We start from the raw sequence: 17,377 nt of genomic DNA, 5'->3' as shown, positions 1-17,377 counted from the left end.
ATGATAACCCCACGTTGGGTGTACCTGATTTGATTACTACAAATAAATAAACTTAAAAAAAAATGAAGGATACAGATATTTCATAAGAAATTGAAGCTTCGATATCATATGGCTCAACAGTATTAACTGTCCTACTTATTTGTTGCACAAGTTTACTGTGAAATGAGAGTCTGTACACAAAGCATATTTTAAACTATAAATTGTAAAATTATAATGATAATAGACAGACGTTCCTCTTTCATTGCCAGCTCTCCTTTCCTTTGCCTTTCTGGTCATGTCTTTGCTTCCTTGACATAGCTACCTCATTGTATGTCTTCTCTCTCACTTTTTTAATTCCCTTTTCCTTATTCTTACTTATCTTCTGCTCCCTCCACACTCGCCCCCCACCCCACCACCATTTCCCTATACTTTTTTTATCCAATAGACTCCGATTTCTCTCTGGGAGGTCAGTGCTTCTCTGACACTGGTTTTCACACGAGTTCCCATCTTCTACCTGATGATGAACTTCTGTGCCCTCCCAGAAGTACTTGCTCATGATGGAATGGGATAAGTCAAGGTTTGGAAATTCATACAATGAAAATAAATGCTAATCTAAAAAGAGTGAAACTGAACTTTATGTGTTGATATGGAAAGATCTCCAAAAATGATTAGGTTAAAAACAAGATATAGAAAAATGCATATAGAATTATTCAAGTTATGTAAATAAAAAAGATACACAAGTTCTTATGTATTACATTTGTTGTGAGGAAGACTAGAATAAACAAACTGACACCTTTTTAGAGCCTTTTGAAAAAGTCTAGGTATTTTGACCCAGCAATTCCACTCTTATTAATAGACATTTTATACTGAAGAAATAAATTTTGTATAATTATTGAAATTTACTTATTGCAACATTTTTAATAGCAAAAAATGGAAATAATACTAGTGTCCAATATTGAGAAATTAGGTAAATAACTCATGGAATATCCACAAGAAGTACAGTTATTAAAGTTATATTTTTGAAATCTACTTAAAGACGTGGGAAATATAATAACACATTTTAAAACAAAAACAGAAATTTACAAAACGAAATTTACAGAAGGATTTTAATTTTGTTTATGTGTAATTTACATTTGCATAGACAATGAAGGAAATACAGGTAAATGTTTTGAGTGGACATAACTGGGTAATGAGGGGCGCCTGGGTGGCTCAGTTGGTTAAGCGACTGCCTTCGGCTCGGGTCATGATCCTGGAGTCCCGGGATCAAGTCCCATATGGGGCTCCCTGCTCAGCGGGGGGTCTGCTTCTCCCTCTGACCCTCTTCCCTCTCGTGCTCTCTGTCTCTCATTCTCTCTGTCTCAAATAAATAAATAAAATCTTTAAAAAAAAAAAATAACTGGGTAATGAGGTTAAGGGGGTTTCTTTCTTTTTTTTTTTTTTTAAGATTTTTATCTATTTATTTGACAGAGAGAGTGGGAGAGCACAAGCAGGGGGAGCAGCAGAGGGAGAGGGAGAAGCAGGCTCTCCGCCCACCAGGGAGGCCGATGCTGGGCTTGATCCCAGGACCCTGGGATCATAACCTGAGCCGAAGGCAGATGCTTAACCGACTGAGTCACCCAGGCGCCCCGAAGTTAAGGGGGTTTCTACTGTCTTCTCTGTCCTCTCTCCATTTTTCAATGTTAAAATTTTTCTATAATAATAGAGAAAGTAGAAAAGTTACTAAAATAATACAATAAAATAATTCATTTTTTGAAAAATTAGTGGGCTCAATTGAGCTTGGTTTTTTAGAACAGGAAATTTTGCCCTTCTTTTTTTTTTACCTCATGGCTGGTTTCTACATTTATATAACTCTATCTACCTACCCACCTGCCTACCTACTACCTATCATCTGCATATCTATCATCTACAACTGCCTGCCTATCCATCCATCATCTCTATTTACTTTCCTCAGCTGAGCTTTCTAAACAAGTTTGTTCTGGGTTTTGTGTTTTCTCTTATTTAGTTAATAGCTCTTACGGTTATAAATGACTGCTGCCAGTCTTGTTGAGTAGACTTGGTATGTTCTTTGTAGAGAAGGCACATATAATTTTTCCAATAATAAGAGTATTATTATCATAATTCCTTACCTCTCCAAATGTAAACTGCTTCATGCTGTATTTTGTTTAAATGTAGGACCACTCTTATATGCTTTTGAGTAATGATGCGTTATAAAGCACATTTAGCTTAGAATTCCCACAGCAAATTTGTAAAGACAAGCATGCAACTACCTACACTAAGAAATTCATTTTCCAATAAGTAGTTCGTATTTGTTCAAATTAAACATGGAAGTTAAATTCAGTCCTGGAAGATGAATTCTTCCACTCGTCCAGATTGGTATTAGTAAAAACCGTTTGGAAAAGAAATCTGTTGCTCAAAGAAGCAATTTTATTTTCCCAAAAGAGATAAGATTAGTAATCAAAATATTGGTATCAATAACAATGATTTTAGTGCAATCTGTGCTCATAAATCATTTTCCATTCCTAAATATTCCTTTATTCCATTACTTGCTAATATATCTAAATGTCATTCTATTCATTGTTCTTTCATCTTATTAGTAATAGCATTTTTAGCAGAGACTAAGTACATTATCTTCTAAGGTGTAAGTGCTTAAGAATTAGATGCTCCCTGGGGCACCTGGGTGGCTCAGAGTCAGCAACCAACTCTTTTTTTTTTTTTAAAGATTTATTTATTTAATTGACAGAGACACAGCAAAAGAGGGAACACAAGCAGGGGGAGTGGGAGAGGGAGAAGCAGGCTTCCCGCGGAGCAGGGAGCCCGATGCGGGGCTTGATCCCAGGACTCTGGGATCATGACCTGAGCCGAAGGCAGACGCTTAATGACTGAGCCACCCAGGCGCCCCAGCAACCGACTCTTGATTTCAGCTCAGATCATGATCTCGGGTCATTAGGTGGAGCCAGGTGTCTGTTGCTCCCTTAACTGTGTTTTCATGGTGTTTTCCTCATATATCCATTAGTGAAGAAATGCTTTGATTTTCTAAGTGTATGTCACACTCAACTGTAAACCCCTCAAAATTAGAAATCATGCTTTATTCATTTTTTAAAAAATATTTATTTATTCATTTGAGAGAGAGAGAGAATAGGGGTGAGGAGGGACAGAAGGGAAGGTAGAGAGAGAATCCTCAAGCAGACTCCCTGCTGAGCATGCAGCCCCATGCAGGCTCCATCTCACAACCCTGAGATCATGACCTAAGCCGAAATCAAGAGTTGGATGATTAACCAACTGAGCCACCCAGGTGCCCCCAGAAGTCATGCTTTATTCTTTTTATGTCCCCACACTTAGGATAGTGCTTGGTAACAAAGTAAGCAATCAATAAGTGATTTTTATGATTGAAGAAAAGGGCAGATGGTAAGAATAGCTGCTCAGAGAAAACAAATCGAGCAGTGGTTGAATCTGAAACTCTAATATTATTGTAATGAAAGAATTTCAAATATTTAAAACTTTTATGTTATCTTACTGACTAATCCTGGGAAGCATTTTTGTATAGGTTTATGTTTCTAATCCTCTGGCTCACTAGAAATAGGAGAAAACTTACAGAAACATTTGTTTAGAGCTTATATGTTTTATTTTAATAAATTTTTCCTAAATGGAAATACATATTAATATCTTCAAGAGATATTTTCAACTTTTTAAAAAAAAGATTATTTATTTATTTATTTATTTGACAGAAAGAGAGAGACACAGTGAGAGAGGGAACACAAGCAGGTGGAGTGGGGAGAGGGAGAAGCAGGCTTCCCGCTGAGCAGGGAGCCCAATGCGGGGCTCGATCCCAGGACCCTGGGATCATGACCTGAGCTGAAGGCAGATGCTTAACGACTGAGCCATCCAGCCACCCCTATTTTCAACTTTTAGAAACAAAAAGTAAGTCACATAAAAATGCAGATCTTTCTTGTATTGGCCCAACTAAAAGTTACCTATTTATCTCTGATTATTACTCTGAGTTGAAGTTAATGGTATTTCTACCAAGGGATTATGTATTTTGTATACAACAGAGTATTACTTTTGTTTTCATGTACTTTACTTTCTTCTAGTTTTTGTTTGTTTGTTTTGTGTTACTAATACAAAGTAGTTAGGAATTTAATTAAGAATTGAGATTTTTGCCTGCACTGAGTTGTTCATTACCAGACACAATTTAAGAGTCAACTAAGGACCACTAAGAGGATTTGCCTTTGTGTTATGGTGTGGGGAAGTCCTTCTGTGGAAGGTAGAACAGTGGCTCACCATATCTGAAATCCCTGTGAATGTGTTACCTTACATGACAAATGGGACTTTGCAAATGCGATTAAGTTAAGAATATTTAGATGGAAAGAATTTCCATATGAATAAGGACTCACAAGAGTCCTTATATGTGAAAGAAGGCAGGAGAGGCAGAGTCAGAGATTTGAAGATGCTGCACTGCTGGTTTCGAAGAGGGAGGAAGGGGACATGAGTGAAGGGTGAAGGCACATGGGTGGTCTCTTAAGGCTAGAAAAGGTGAGAAAATAGATTCTCTTTGGAGGCCTCCACGGAGGAATGAAGCATTGCTGACAGCTCAGTTTTAGCCTAGTGAGAACCACTTCGGACTTCTGACCTCCAGAACTGTAAGATAATAGTTTTGCATTTTTTTTTAATTTGAAAGGAATGTATTGCTCGCCATCCATAAGAATAGAGCTTTAGGGGCGCCTGAGTGGCTCAGTCGGTTAAGCATCTGCCTTCGGCTCAGGTCATGATCCCGGGGTCCTGGGATCGAGTCCCTCATCGGGCTCCTTGCTCCGCGGGAAGCCTGCTTCTCCCTCTCCCACTCCCCCTGCTTGTGTTCCCTCTCTGACTGTGTCTCTCTCTGTCAAAAAAATAAATAAAATCTTTAAAAAAAAAATAGAGCTTTACACACTCACAACTAATGAACAAAATCCTACACTATCCTATTTCATTGTTTTAAGCCACTAAATTGGTGGTAATTTGTTACAGCAGCAAAGCAAACTGATACACTTCCCTTACGTTATTCTACAAATGCGATATTATTGGTAAGTAAAAAGCTCCTCCCGTCATGCAGGCCAGAGACAGCTGCATGGGACCAGTTTAGATAATCGACCAGTTAGTGTTCATCAGTGTGGCCAGGGTGATTGGTGACCAGCGAGACCAGCGAGAATATGACAATATATGACAATATGTCACCGAGTCAGTGACAAACTGACTCAGGCAGACAGAACAGGATGCCTTGGAAAGACTGAGTGACTTGAGGCATAACCTTAAGCGTCAAATGACCCAGAGTAGCCTTGAGAGTAAATGCCCAAGAAGACATGAGAAGGACAAGGCAGGAAATGGTACTCTGCTAACTCATGTATCATGTATTCTAGGTTGTTTATTTATTTATTTATTTATTTATTTATTTATTTATTTGAGAGAGAGAGAATGAGAGAGAGCACATGAGAGGGGGGAGGGTCAGAGGGAGAAGCAGACTCCCCGCTGAGCAGGGAGCCCGATGCGGGACTCGATCCAGGGACTCCAGGATCATGACCTGAGCCGAAGGCAGTCGCTTAACCAACTGAGCCACCCAGGCGCCCTCATGTATTCTAGGTTTAACACGAAATGAGAAAGAATGAGGATGGGGTTCTATCAGCAAAAGAATACAGTTTGATATTTCATGGGCTATAAATTACAGAGTATATAAAGGAAGATCATATACAGAAACAGCATATATTGAAAAATAGGCAATCATTAAAAATACTTTCAATACAGGGGTGCCTGGGTGGCTCAGTTGGCTGGGGGTCTGCCTTCAGCTCTGGTCATAATCCTCGGACCCTGGGATCGGGCCCCATGTCAGGCTCTCTGCTCAGTGGGGAGCCTGTTTCTCCCTCTCCCTCTGCTGCTCCCTCTGCTTGTGCTCTCTGTCAGATAAATGAATAAAATCTTAAAAAAATATTTTCAACACAGACAAAATCGATAGACAATAAACTAAGAAAAACATTTGCCTTATTTATTATATGTGTTGAACTTTCAAAAGCTGACTGAGAATCAAGGGGATAGGTACTTTATTCAAGCTGTTGCAATAGAGAGAATATCCAAAGGGAGTGTTTCCTGGAAAATGGGAAACAAGAGGAATTGTATATAGCAAAGATACAAAAGTGGCAGAGTGTCAATTAAAAGTTTGGTGACTAATCAGGCAGGTGCTGCAATGCGAAGCTGCTGAGAAAGGGAGAGTCCCAGTCACCACAAGTGGGGGTAAAAAATGGTTCTCAAGTCCTAGAGGGCAACTGACAATACACGCCGCAAGATTTTTACACGTGGTCTCTGATCTAGCCTTCCCATTCAAAAAATTTATCAGGAATAAATATCAGAAAAGTGTTCAAAGATTGACTGAAGTCATCCTCGACTTTTGTCTTTCATACACTGCATGAAATCCATCAGGAATTGGTTGACCTTCACAATATATCCAGAATCTGACCCTTTCTTTCCAAAACTGTAGGGGTGGCGGGAGGGGGGGGTGGAGAGAGAGAGAAAGGAATGGGGAGATGGGGAGAGAGAGAGAGGGAGAGAGATTTGGCCTGTTTTAGTTCATTACATCCTGTTCTTAGAACTGTAACTCAAAAAAGGAATTGAAAGGAATGGATTAGTCTCTTAGTACCAGGGAGCATCAGGGTCAGTGTACATTCAGAAAATAAAGTTTTACATTTCTCCACACAGGCAAAAGATAAGTATATTTGCTATATGAAGATAAATAAATTCTTTATAACTCTTTCTATATATTTCTTTGTAAGGGAGAACACCTCCTGCTGTAATAAATAAACTCTGAAATTTCAGTGGCTTTTAACACAATAAAGCATCTTTCTTTCTCACAAAACACTTCAAAAACCATTGTTCTTGGGCAGCTCTCCTGTATGTAAGTGATTTAGTGTCTCAAGATACTTCCTTCTTGTACCATTTTCAACATGTGACTCCCACGGTCTCCTTGGGGGTCATTTCCTGCCATCTATCTTAGAGAGGAAAAGAGCTTTGGAGGATCATGAAAGGGAGGTTTTTATGGGCCAGGCTAAAAGTAGTCTGTATCACTTCTATGAACCTTCCATTGGCCAGAATTTGGACATACAACTCTCCTTAAGTGCAAGGATGGCTGGGAAATGTAACTTAGCTCGGTTTTTAGGAGGAAAACAGAATGGGTTTGATCAATCAATAAAATTTTATTTTTTATTTTTTTTTTTAAAGATTTTTTTAAAGACCTGAGCCGAAGGCAGTCGCTTAACCAACTGAGCCACCCAGGCGCCCCAATCAATAAAATTTTAAATTAATCTCATAAATGAAATTTTTAAGTGGTAATAAAAAAGATGAACTCTCCAGTGGAAAAATGGCCAATACCAAGGATTAATAAAAATATTCAATAATCATTAAGCATAAAGTTAAATAAGTTACAAAAAAAATCTACCTTTCATATTAAACTATCCATATTAAAAATAATAGTCCATTTATTTTCCTAAGCTGCTGAAAAATGGAGCGTCCCAGTCACCATAAGCAGGGGTAAAAAATGATTCTCAAGTCCTAGAAGGCAACTGACAATACACACCCCAAGATTTTTACATGTGCATGGTCTCTGATCTAGCCTTCCCATTCAAAAAATTTATCAGGAATAAATATCAGAAAAGTGTTCAAAGATTGACTGAAGTCATCCTCGACTTCTGTCTTTCATACACTGCATGAAATCCATCAGGAAATCCTTTAGATTGACTTTCACAATATATCCAGAATCTGACCCCTTCTTTCCACCTTTACTCCTTCTTTCTTATCTATAGTCTAATTTTATTTTTTTATTTTTATTTATTTATTTTAAAGATTTTATTTATTTATCTGACAGAGAGAGAGAGAGAGAGAGAGACAGGAGAGAGGGAACACAAGTAGGGGGAGTGGGAGACGGAGAAGCAGGCTTCCCACCGAGCAGGGAGCCCGAAGCGGGGCTCGATGCGGGGCTCGATGCGGGGCTCGATGCGGGGCTCGATCCCAGGACGCTGGGATCATGACCTGAGCCGAAGGCAGCCGCTTAACCGATTGAGCCATCCAGGCGCCCCACCTATAGTCTAATTTTAACACAAGTAGCCATTGTGATCCTTTTAAAACCTATATCGTATCAAGTCCTCCTCTATCCTAGGCCTCCAAGAGCTCCAGTTTTGTCTCAGAGGAAAAGCCAGACGGGCTGCCTACGATCTGCCCCACCCAGGTCGATGGCAAACTTCTCTGATCTCATCTTTTACTCCTCCTCCCCACCCCGACTCCCCAGCTCACTTTGCTCAAGGCTGCACAGGCTTCCCTGCCATTCACTGTCCACATCTCTGCTCAGGTATCAGGGAAGCCTACCTAGTTCCTCCATGCGAAAAGGCAACGCGCCCTCTCCACCTTTCTCTCCTATTTCTCCTTACCCTGCTTGATTTCTCCCCATAACATTTATCACCATCTGATGCATTATATGTCCTCACTCGACTGTTACCTGTCTTCTATTGTAATGAGGTAAGGGGTTTTGTAACCCCTAGAACAGTGCCTGACACATAAAGGCATTCAATAAATACTTGTTGAATGAATGAATAAAATACTGCAAAAATCCTGAAACATCAAAAAAAATAGAGGACTGGTTACATAAACTGGGATGATGCAGTGAAGGGTCAGACAGGTAAGACAGAATCAAAAGCCTAGATGTGTGGAAAATAAAACTAGAATATGGTTTTGTATTTCATAGGAGGAAACTCTGGGAATACCAATTTCTAAAGAGGTAACAGTTATTTTTCTTACCCAACTGGTTTCTGAAACCATAGGAATGGGAAGTTTCTCATCATAAAATGTGTTTTACATTTATCAACTGCTTCTCTGGTCTCGAAGAGGTTTTTCTGTGAACATGGGTGTCTCCAAGGGCTAAAAGGATTTTTAAAAAGCCATCTATTCTTTGCAGACTATATTTGTCTGCTGGAGTAGCCATAAGAAAATGACACAGACTGCTTGGTTTAAACAGCAGAAATTAATTTTCTCACAGTTCTGAAAGATGGAAGTCCAAGGTCAAGGTCCAACAGGGCTCAATTTCTGGTGAGGACTCTTTCGGGCTTGCAGATGGCTGTCTCCTTGCTGTGTCCTCAGCTGGGCTTTCCTCAGTGCAGATTCATCGGGAAGAGAGAGGCTGAGAGAGAGCATGCATATGCGAGTGAGCCCAAGCTCTCTGGTGTCCCCTTTTCTATAGACATCAATCCTATTGGATTAAGGCACCATTGTTATGACCTTATTTAACCTTAATTACCCCTTAAATGCCCTATCTCGTCTTTGTAGCCCCAGCATTTAGTACCAGATACTTGTATTTCTTAGTCAAAAATGTTTTAATCAAGGAAAGCTTGAAGTTGGGGCAGCAGTCATATATTTTTCCATTCTATCTATCTATCTATCTATCTATCTATCTATCTATATCTATCTATCTAATCTTCCATCCATCCAAGTTATTAAACCAACTTAACTCAATGAGGTACAAATTAAGAAATAGTTATAGTTTCCTCTAAATGCTGTCCCTAACATGGCCATTTAAAATTCCCCCTTGCCTCCCATAACATATCTTATCACCTCTTGGGTAGATTCTGTAACTTCCTGGTCAATTTCAGTGATTAAAAATCCATTCAGTCTATAACTCTAATTTCATATCCAAATAAAAGATTTCCTTTTTTCTGTCATCTGCTAGCATTGTGTTTTTTTTTTAAAGATTATTTATTTATTTATTTATTTGACAGAGAGAGACACAGCAAGAGGGAACACAAGCAGGGGGAGTGGGAGAGAGAGAAGCAGGCTTCCCGCGAAGCAGGGAGCCCGATGCGGGGCTCGATGACCTGGGCCCATGACCTGAGCCGAAGGCAGACGCTTAACCGACTGAGCCACCCAGGAGCCCCTAGCATTGTGGTTTGAAGGACCTAAAATGGGGAGGGAATATGGGCTTCTCTTAGTTCTCATTTTTCTACCTTAGGTGAAAGAAAGCAGTTTACCTCTGGGCTTCAGGTCCTTCCTTCCTTTTCGGTTGCAAGCTTCTCCAGGGAGTGGACATAGGGAGGAGTTAGAGGGATTCAAGCGGCCATCATTGTAGTCTTCCTTGGGCTGTTTAGCACTAACTGTTGGACCCACACTACCTGGCCATTGACAGTAGTCTCGCCATGGCAGGTTTTCAGATACTGGATTTCCAGAGGAGGCACAGATGTGAGTTTTGTTTTTTTTTTTTAAAGATTTTATTTATTTATTCGACAGAGAAAGACACAGCGAGAGAGGGAACACAAACGGGGAGTGGGAGAGGGAGAAGCAGACTCCCCGCCGAGCAGGGAGCCCGATGCGGGACTCGATCCCGGGACTCCAGGATCATGACCCGAGCCGAAGGCAGTCGCTTAACCAACTGAGCCACCCAGGCGCCCCGTGAGTTCTTTTTTTTTAAGAAGACTTTATTTTTAAAGTAATTTCTACACGCAACATGGGGTTCGAACTCACAACTCCAAGATCAAGAGTTTCATGCTCCACTGACTGAGCCAGCCAGGCGCCCCTCGTGTGAGTTCTTTAGGGACCTTCCTGGTCCACAGTGTCCTGTTTCAATTCTTCCGACTCTCCTCAGCTCTTGCACTCAGTGGTAGACCCATGGGCTCTTGTCACTGGGGGATTTTTTTGCCTTGTAGTTATTTTTTGTGTGGTGGTGCCGCATGCTGGCCCAAGCCCAGCTAGTTCTGTGGTGCTCACTTGGCCCACCAGAAACTCATGTTCTCATCAAAGCAGAGGTGATTGTTGAGCTACACCATAAGCCTGTTTGTCTTGCCTTCATTCACCAATTCTTTTTTCCTGTTCAGACAGACTTTAGGAAGATGGGCTAGCCTGTGTCCTAATTTGATGTACAGCTAGAAAATGAGGTGCTGGTTTTCCTTTCATGCAGGTACCCCCAGACTTTGCAAGTAATTCTCTTGGGGCCCTTCTCACTTGGCATTTTGGAAAAGGTTAGGAAAAAGCCACAGCAGAACTTCTCAGGCCAACAATTTATGACTCCAGTAATTCCCATTTTCCTCTTCCTTCTCTGGCTTATATGGATTCAGGGTCATTGTGGTTATTGAGGGACCGGTGTGGCTGATTTAGCATCTGCAAGTACTGACTGCTTCTTTGTCCTCAGCTTGGACCCTGGCTATCAGTTTTGGGTCAACAGGGAAAGTTTGACCCAAGTTCAAGTCACATATCCTCTACAGAACTTTGCATTTAACTCTTCTCTTTTGGAGGGCGCTTCTAGAGCTTATGTCTTACTTTACACTTATTAGCATCCTATGAGATGTAGGACAGCTATCCCCCATCTTGCTGATGAAACTGAGACAGTGACAGGCAATCTAGGATTAATTAATTGAAAACAAATTCTTCTGTAACTGCAGTCAAGCCTGTAACCCTTCTCAATTGTTTTTGCAAAATGTTGCACCTTTTACAACTCCAGAACATGGCCTTGTTCTTTCAGTTATAACTTTGTCTGCTGGAGAAGTAAACAAAAACCCTTGGAGCTGCAAGCTTCCCTCACCTGACAACCAGTTTCTTGCTTTCCCAAGGCATGCAATAATTAAGGAGCATTCATGTTACATTCTATATGTGAAATCTAAATCCCTGTTCCCTTGGACCTGACGGTGTTCCTCAAAGTTTTTTAATAGGCATTTCCAAAAGACCTGGGAAAATTTATGCTTAAATACAACCTCCTCAGGCCTGCTAAGATGCTCCAAAATTCTTGCATTAAGCATGCAGACTACACACAGAGATGCTACCCTATATAAATTGCAAGGTAAGGTAAATGAATTAGTGAATTAAAAATATAAACATACTCCAGGGGTGCCTGGCTGGTTCAGGCGGTAGAGTGTGTGACTCTTGATCTTGGGGTCATGAGTTCAAGACCCACATTGGGCTTAGAGCTTCCTTAAAAAAAATACACACACACACACACACACAAACGTACTCCAGACCATTGTACTTTTAGCTTAGTCCAGTCATGCTTATCCCCTGGTTTCCCTTCTAGAGTTAAAAAGGGAGAGTGGTAAAAAAGCTTATATTTATAGCTGCCAGGCACTGATAATTATATTCCATACATTTTCTCTTTTAATTATCATAAATACCCCACAAGGTAGGTATTATTTTCTTTGTTCTACAGACTAATTAGACAAATGAGGTATAGAGAAGTTAAGCTAACTTAACCAAGATTACCACTTAGAGGTACTGAATTCAAATTATATAGAAAAATATTCAAATATAATTGATTTCCAAGTGTGGGCTACCCCAGCACAGAGGAGAAAGACTGAGAGATCAAGGGGACAGAGTGGAGGAACCATTCTGGTATGCACTGAGAAAAGCAGTTATAACCCTTACAATAAATATTTAATATGAACATACTTTACATCACATAGATATTCATAAAATATACTTCTTAGAAGGACTTTCAAATTCCAATTTGAACTTCTTCCCCAAAGCATGGTGTTTCTTGAAGAACTCTCCTTTGTCCTTCTCAGTGCTTTTCTTACATCAAATACTGTTTTAGCTGTGATAGGTCTCTATATAGTGACATCTCCCTGCACTCATGTCCCCCTGTATGTGATACCACCACACTTTCCATCAAGAGACTCAATTTATCCCTCTGCTCACTTGAATGTCTGGTCTTATAACTTGCTCTGACCAATAGAAAGTGGTAGAAGTAACCCTGTACCTGTTCCAAAACTTGGGACTCCTGAGGCCTTGGCAGCATCTACCTTTGCCCTCTGGGGAACGCTATTCTGAGACTGCCAGGCCATAAAGCAGCCCAGGATGAAAGTGAGTTTGGAGAGAGAGGTTCAGGCAACCCAGCTTTCTCAGCTGAGCTCAGTCCGCAGCTGAGCCACCAGATGAATGCATCTTTCTGAAAAATATTGTTATTTTAATCCCTAAGTCTTAGGATGGTGGTTCTTCCAAAGCAATAGATAAACCAGACAAAGTGGGACCAGAAGTACAAAATAATAGATTAATCTGACAGAAATTGGTAAAGTATAAAGCAAGAGATGAACGTAACAGAAATTAGTATTGTTCTAACAAAACCCAAAGCACATGGCAGTCTTCAGGGCCAGGCAGCAGGTGAATGCTGGAAAGGGTAGAGAGGAGACTGTTGGTGCAAGCTAGGAAAGCAGGATGGAAATTGCTCCTGGAGACCAGAGGACAGAGGCGGACCAATTAACTGTTGCCTGTGGTACTTTGGAAGGTAGTGAATGTACATAATGAACCTGTTGATCTCACTAACATAATTTCCTTGTAGAATATAGAAAGTAACAATTAGCTTCTTTTAGCTGTCTTTGATGGGAGGTGGCATTTTTCTATTGCCGCCATAAAAAATTATAACAAACTCAGCAGTTTAAACAGCGTAAATGTATTATTTTATAGTTCTGTCAAAACCCTGAGACAGTAAAAATTAAAACAAGATCAGTAGAATAGTATTTAGAGTTTATTGTACACAAAAGAATAGTTCATGAATGGGGTTCCTGGGTGGCTCAGTCTCTTAAGCGCCCAAGTCTTGGTTTTGGCTCAGGTCTTGATCTTAGGGTCCTGGGATCTAGCCCGGGGCAGGCTCTGCGCTATGCAGGGAGTCCGCTTGAGGATTTCTCTCCCTCTTCCTCTGCTTCCCAGCCCCAAATAAATAAATAAATCTTTAAAAAAAAGAAAAAGAAAAAGAATAGTTCACGACTGGGAGTCTTCAAATCCAACACTGAGATGAAGCTCAGAGGCATGATGTTATTAGATGGCTTATAAGGTGGAAATAAGGACGTTGCTTAATCTTTACAATGATTGAGTATCACAATGGAAATCGACCATGAAAAGAGGCCTCTGAACCTAACTTTCTTTGGGCAGAAAGCAGGGGGCAGGCCGAAGGAGAAGAATATGGGAGGGACATTGCTTGAGACCTGGAGCCTAGATCTGAAAAGGTACCATAGCTTCCACAATCACCCTCTCACCCTCTTCAAACACTGCTCAGAGACTACCAGGCATGTGAAGAAGCCTGGAATGGAAGACTATATGGAGAGATGGAGAGAGAACCCTCCCGCCTTCCTCCCTGCCTCCCCTCCCCTCCCTTTCCAAGCCGTCCCTGCTGAGGGAGCCCCTAGCCAATCTGCCAGCTGAATGAAGCTTCCTGAATATAAGCCCAGGCAAGAAAGATAGAACAGCCACACAACTAATCTATAGAATCATGAAAAATAACAAATCATGTTGTGTTAAGCCACTGGGTTGTGGTATGGCTCAGTAGTAGATAGCTAGAATTGTAGCTTAAGTAGCTCAAGTAGTAAGATGTAGCTTTTACTAGCTCACACATCATCTGTTTATATTGTACTATTATTCCAGAAGACACATTACCTCATCCCCTGAGTAGAGATGGAAACATATCATAATCATAAAATGCCTTGGATCGAGATGAGTATTATTTAATGTTTATTGAGTAACCATAAACTATTGTAGAATTTTAAAGCTAGAATGAAGTGATACTCACCTAGTAGAAGTTTTTCCTTTTTATGAAATTTCGGATTGCTGCAAATATAATCTCAATATACCTTCTACCTTTCATAGTGTGAGTAATTTCCATTAGCTGTGTCACCCTCTAATGAGTTCTGAAATGGATAGAGAAGCCATATAAAGAACTAAAGAAAGAAAAAAAAAATCCTTTATACCTGGGCAATAAAGAAACCCTAGTTGTAGAGAAATAATGGAACAATAAAAACACTGGTCAGATGGCAAAACTGTCATCTTCATAAAAAAATCAAGACATGCTCAATGCTTTTCCTGCTAACAATTTGCTTTAGTAAGATTCTGGTACTGTGTAGGATTTCCTCATACACTCCTTTGCTTATTTATTTGGCAAATATTTATCCAATCCTTCTTAACGAGCCAGGCATTGCGTTAGATACTGGAGACACAATAGTGAATAAGTTAGTTACAGTTTCTGACTCACAAAGTCAGTTGGGAATAAAGGGCAGGTGGATAATGGAAATGTAAATGCACTGTTAAAATAGTGTGATAGGTGACAGGACAGGACACCATAGTCATAGGATTTTGCTGATTCTTCTCAAGTTTCTTTAACTCAATAGCTTCCAGGCTGCAAATGTAAAAAACAAAAACAAAACAAAACCAAAAAACCTGCTATTCATTTTGTAAATTGTTCATTTTTTGCAGGGAGTGCTATATCTTGACCCCTCACTTTTCAGGTTTCTGGAGATCTATAAATGCCCTTGGATTATATCATATGGGGATCCTTATATGGTGTTGGGTCTTGATACTACTGACCCATAAAAGATGCTGCATAATAGAAAACACTATTCTTTGATTTTCTCTTAGGATTTCCAGCTGATGCCTAAATGGTTTTTTTTTTTTTTTTTTTTTGGAAGAAAGAGTTATCTTCAGAAAGCAAAATGAAGACCCTTCTTAATGTAATATGAGAAGCAGTTTCAAATGTCTAAAGTCACCTTTCCTCATGACCCTTTAAAATCTACAGCTGGGACTACCAGCCTCATTTTTTGTTTGCTTTTGACTGTGCTACCACACAGACATCTGGAGGATCAAGACCATTGCTCTACTGATTCATCTTTGTATACCCAGTAAGCACACCATACCTGTTTGTTGAATGACTCAAAAATCATTGAAGAAGAATGATCTTTTGAGACCTTCACTGTTTTCCTATTGCCTTTTTTGTCAGGCATATTCAAAACTTTGATTTCTAAACCGTTTTAGCAAACCACCAAAATAAGAAAAGAAAAACATAAACATGAAAACATGCCGGTAACTAGCTTTTTTGTTTTTTACTCTCTTTTACATGCGAAATATTATTTTAAAACACTAGCTAAAGAAAATATTTTTTTAATTGTCTTACATCATTCATAAACTTCATTTTTGTATAAGGTGTCAGGGACAATATAGTCCAAAACAAAACTAAAATTTTGTCAAATTAACCTTGTAAAAGCCAACAAACTCTGCATCGTTTCAATAAGGTACTGTTACTAGCATGCCAAACACCTACTAAAAAACAAGGACAAGCAAGGAATGGCACCGCTCTTGCAGAAATGTATTTCCTCTCAGACAACAGATGTTGAGAAGTGATTTTCTAACAAAAGCAGCAGCCCCCAAGAAGGAATTGCTAACCCTGGGAATCAGCTTTCTTCGATAATTGCTGCAAAGTTGGAAAGCACAGAATCCCTCCTCCTCCCCCGCTCCAGGAGCTAAACTTGAGATCGGTGTTTGCTGCAGTTTTTCTGTAATCAAGTCACAGGCCTTTTCTCTTACCTCCTTTCAGGTTGCTCTTTACCGTTCTTCTCCCTTTTCTCCTTAGTTAAGGAAATGTAAAGTACAAAGAGGGGAAGAGTTGCAACCCCTTCCTCTCGCCTCCTCCGCCCCTCTTTCTGTTACTCCGCACCTTCCGTTCCCCGCCTTTCCCGAGCAGCCCTACTGTGTTCCCCGGCTCCTCCTCCTCGCCTTCTCCCAGCCTCCCCTCTCCCCTCCCCTCCCCCAGACAGGCTTCCCAGCGCGCCGCCCTTCCCCCGCCTGCCGATCCCGCACCCTCCCCTCCCCCAGCCTCCGGCCTTGTGACACATCCCGGGTCCTTCCCGAGGCGGCAGCAGCTGCGGAACAGCGCTAGCCTCCACCTCCGCGGGAGCCGCAAGCCCCGGCTCAGCCTCCTCGCCGACCCCGCGGCTGCTGCAGCAGTCATGGCTGCTGATGGGGTGGACGAGCGCTCGCCTCTGCTGTCAGCATCCCATTCGGGAAATGTCACCCCTACGGCCCCGCCGTACTTACAGGAAAGCAGCCCCAGAGGTAAGGCCAGCATGGACCTTTCTACTTTTGTAAGGAAAAGCCTAGAATGTTAAAGACCCGGGAGCTCTAGCTCCGAGGTGGAGGCGAGCCTCTCACTTGGGCTGGGAGACAGGGATGCTGACTGCGCCTTACCGAGCCAGAGCCTGCTTTCCTGAGAGCTTCCCGGCAGGGCTTTTGGTGGGGTAGGGTGAGGTGTGAGCGTGAGTGTGTGCGAGTGCGTGTATTTCACCCCTTCTCACCCTCTGGGGTGTGTGTGTCTGTGTGTGTATTTCACCACTTCTTACCCAGGGGTACAGGATGTGACATGAATTTCCCAGGCTGGGCTTTACCGTTTTAGAGCAGCCCCTAAGTGCAGCTGGAGGAGGGGCAATCTTTCACAATCATTCATAAATCCTTTCAGGTTGCCGAGAAACCCCTAGTACTGCTCACCTTGGGATCTGTCCTTGAAAGGGCTTAGCTTGAAAAATATGCATATCCTGCTATCCCCCCGACCAGGGCTCTGTTCTCAGGGAATTGTCTTAACAAAAGGAATAGAATTAAT

The 17,377-nt window shown here is 41.1% G+C and overlaps 1 protein-coding gene and 1 long non-coding RNA gene across 2 annotated transcripts in view; one reads left to right on the top strand and one right to left on the bottom strand.

Moving 5' to 3' along the window:
* Window positions 1–8,607: 8,607 nt before the first annotated feature.
* Window positions 8,608–16,575, bottom strand: LOC115944141 (uncharacterized). The gene is made up of 3 exons (XR_004078715.2): window positions 16,309–16,575; window positions 14,525–14,642; window positions 8,608–9,166 (listed from the first exon to the last, which is right to left on the bottom strand). It is a non-coding gene; the product is annotated as an uncharacterized LOC115944141 (long non-coding RNA).
* Window positions 16,542–17,377, top strand: part of PIP4P2 (phosphatidylinositol-4,5-bisphosphate 4-phosphatase 2) — a 57,178-nt gene continuing 56,342 nt past the window's right edge. Inside the window, exon 1 of the mRNA XM_006742782.3 lies at window positions 16,542–16,836. Within this exon, the coding sequence (XP_006742845.1) occupies window positions 16,731–16,836 (106 nt within the window). The 5' untranslated portion in view covers window positions 16,542–16,730. The remainder of the gene's footprint in view (window positions 16,837–17,377) is intronic.

The sequence above is a fragment of the Leptonychotes weddellii genome, chromosome 4 (genome assembly GCF_054177405.1).
Source record: "Leptonychotes weddellii isolate Sample4059 chromosome 4, ASM5417740v2, whole genome shotgun sequence".
Lineage (NCBI taxonomy): Eukaryota > Metazoa > Chordata > Mammalia > Carnivora > Phocidae > Leptonychotes > Leptonychotes weddellii.
The sequence above is the reverse complement of the archived record's forward strand: the minus strand, read 5'-3'. Positions and strand labels throughout refer to the sequence as shown.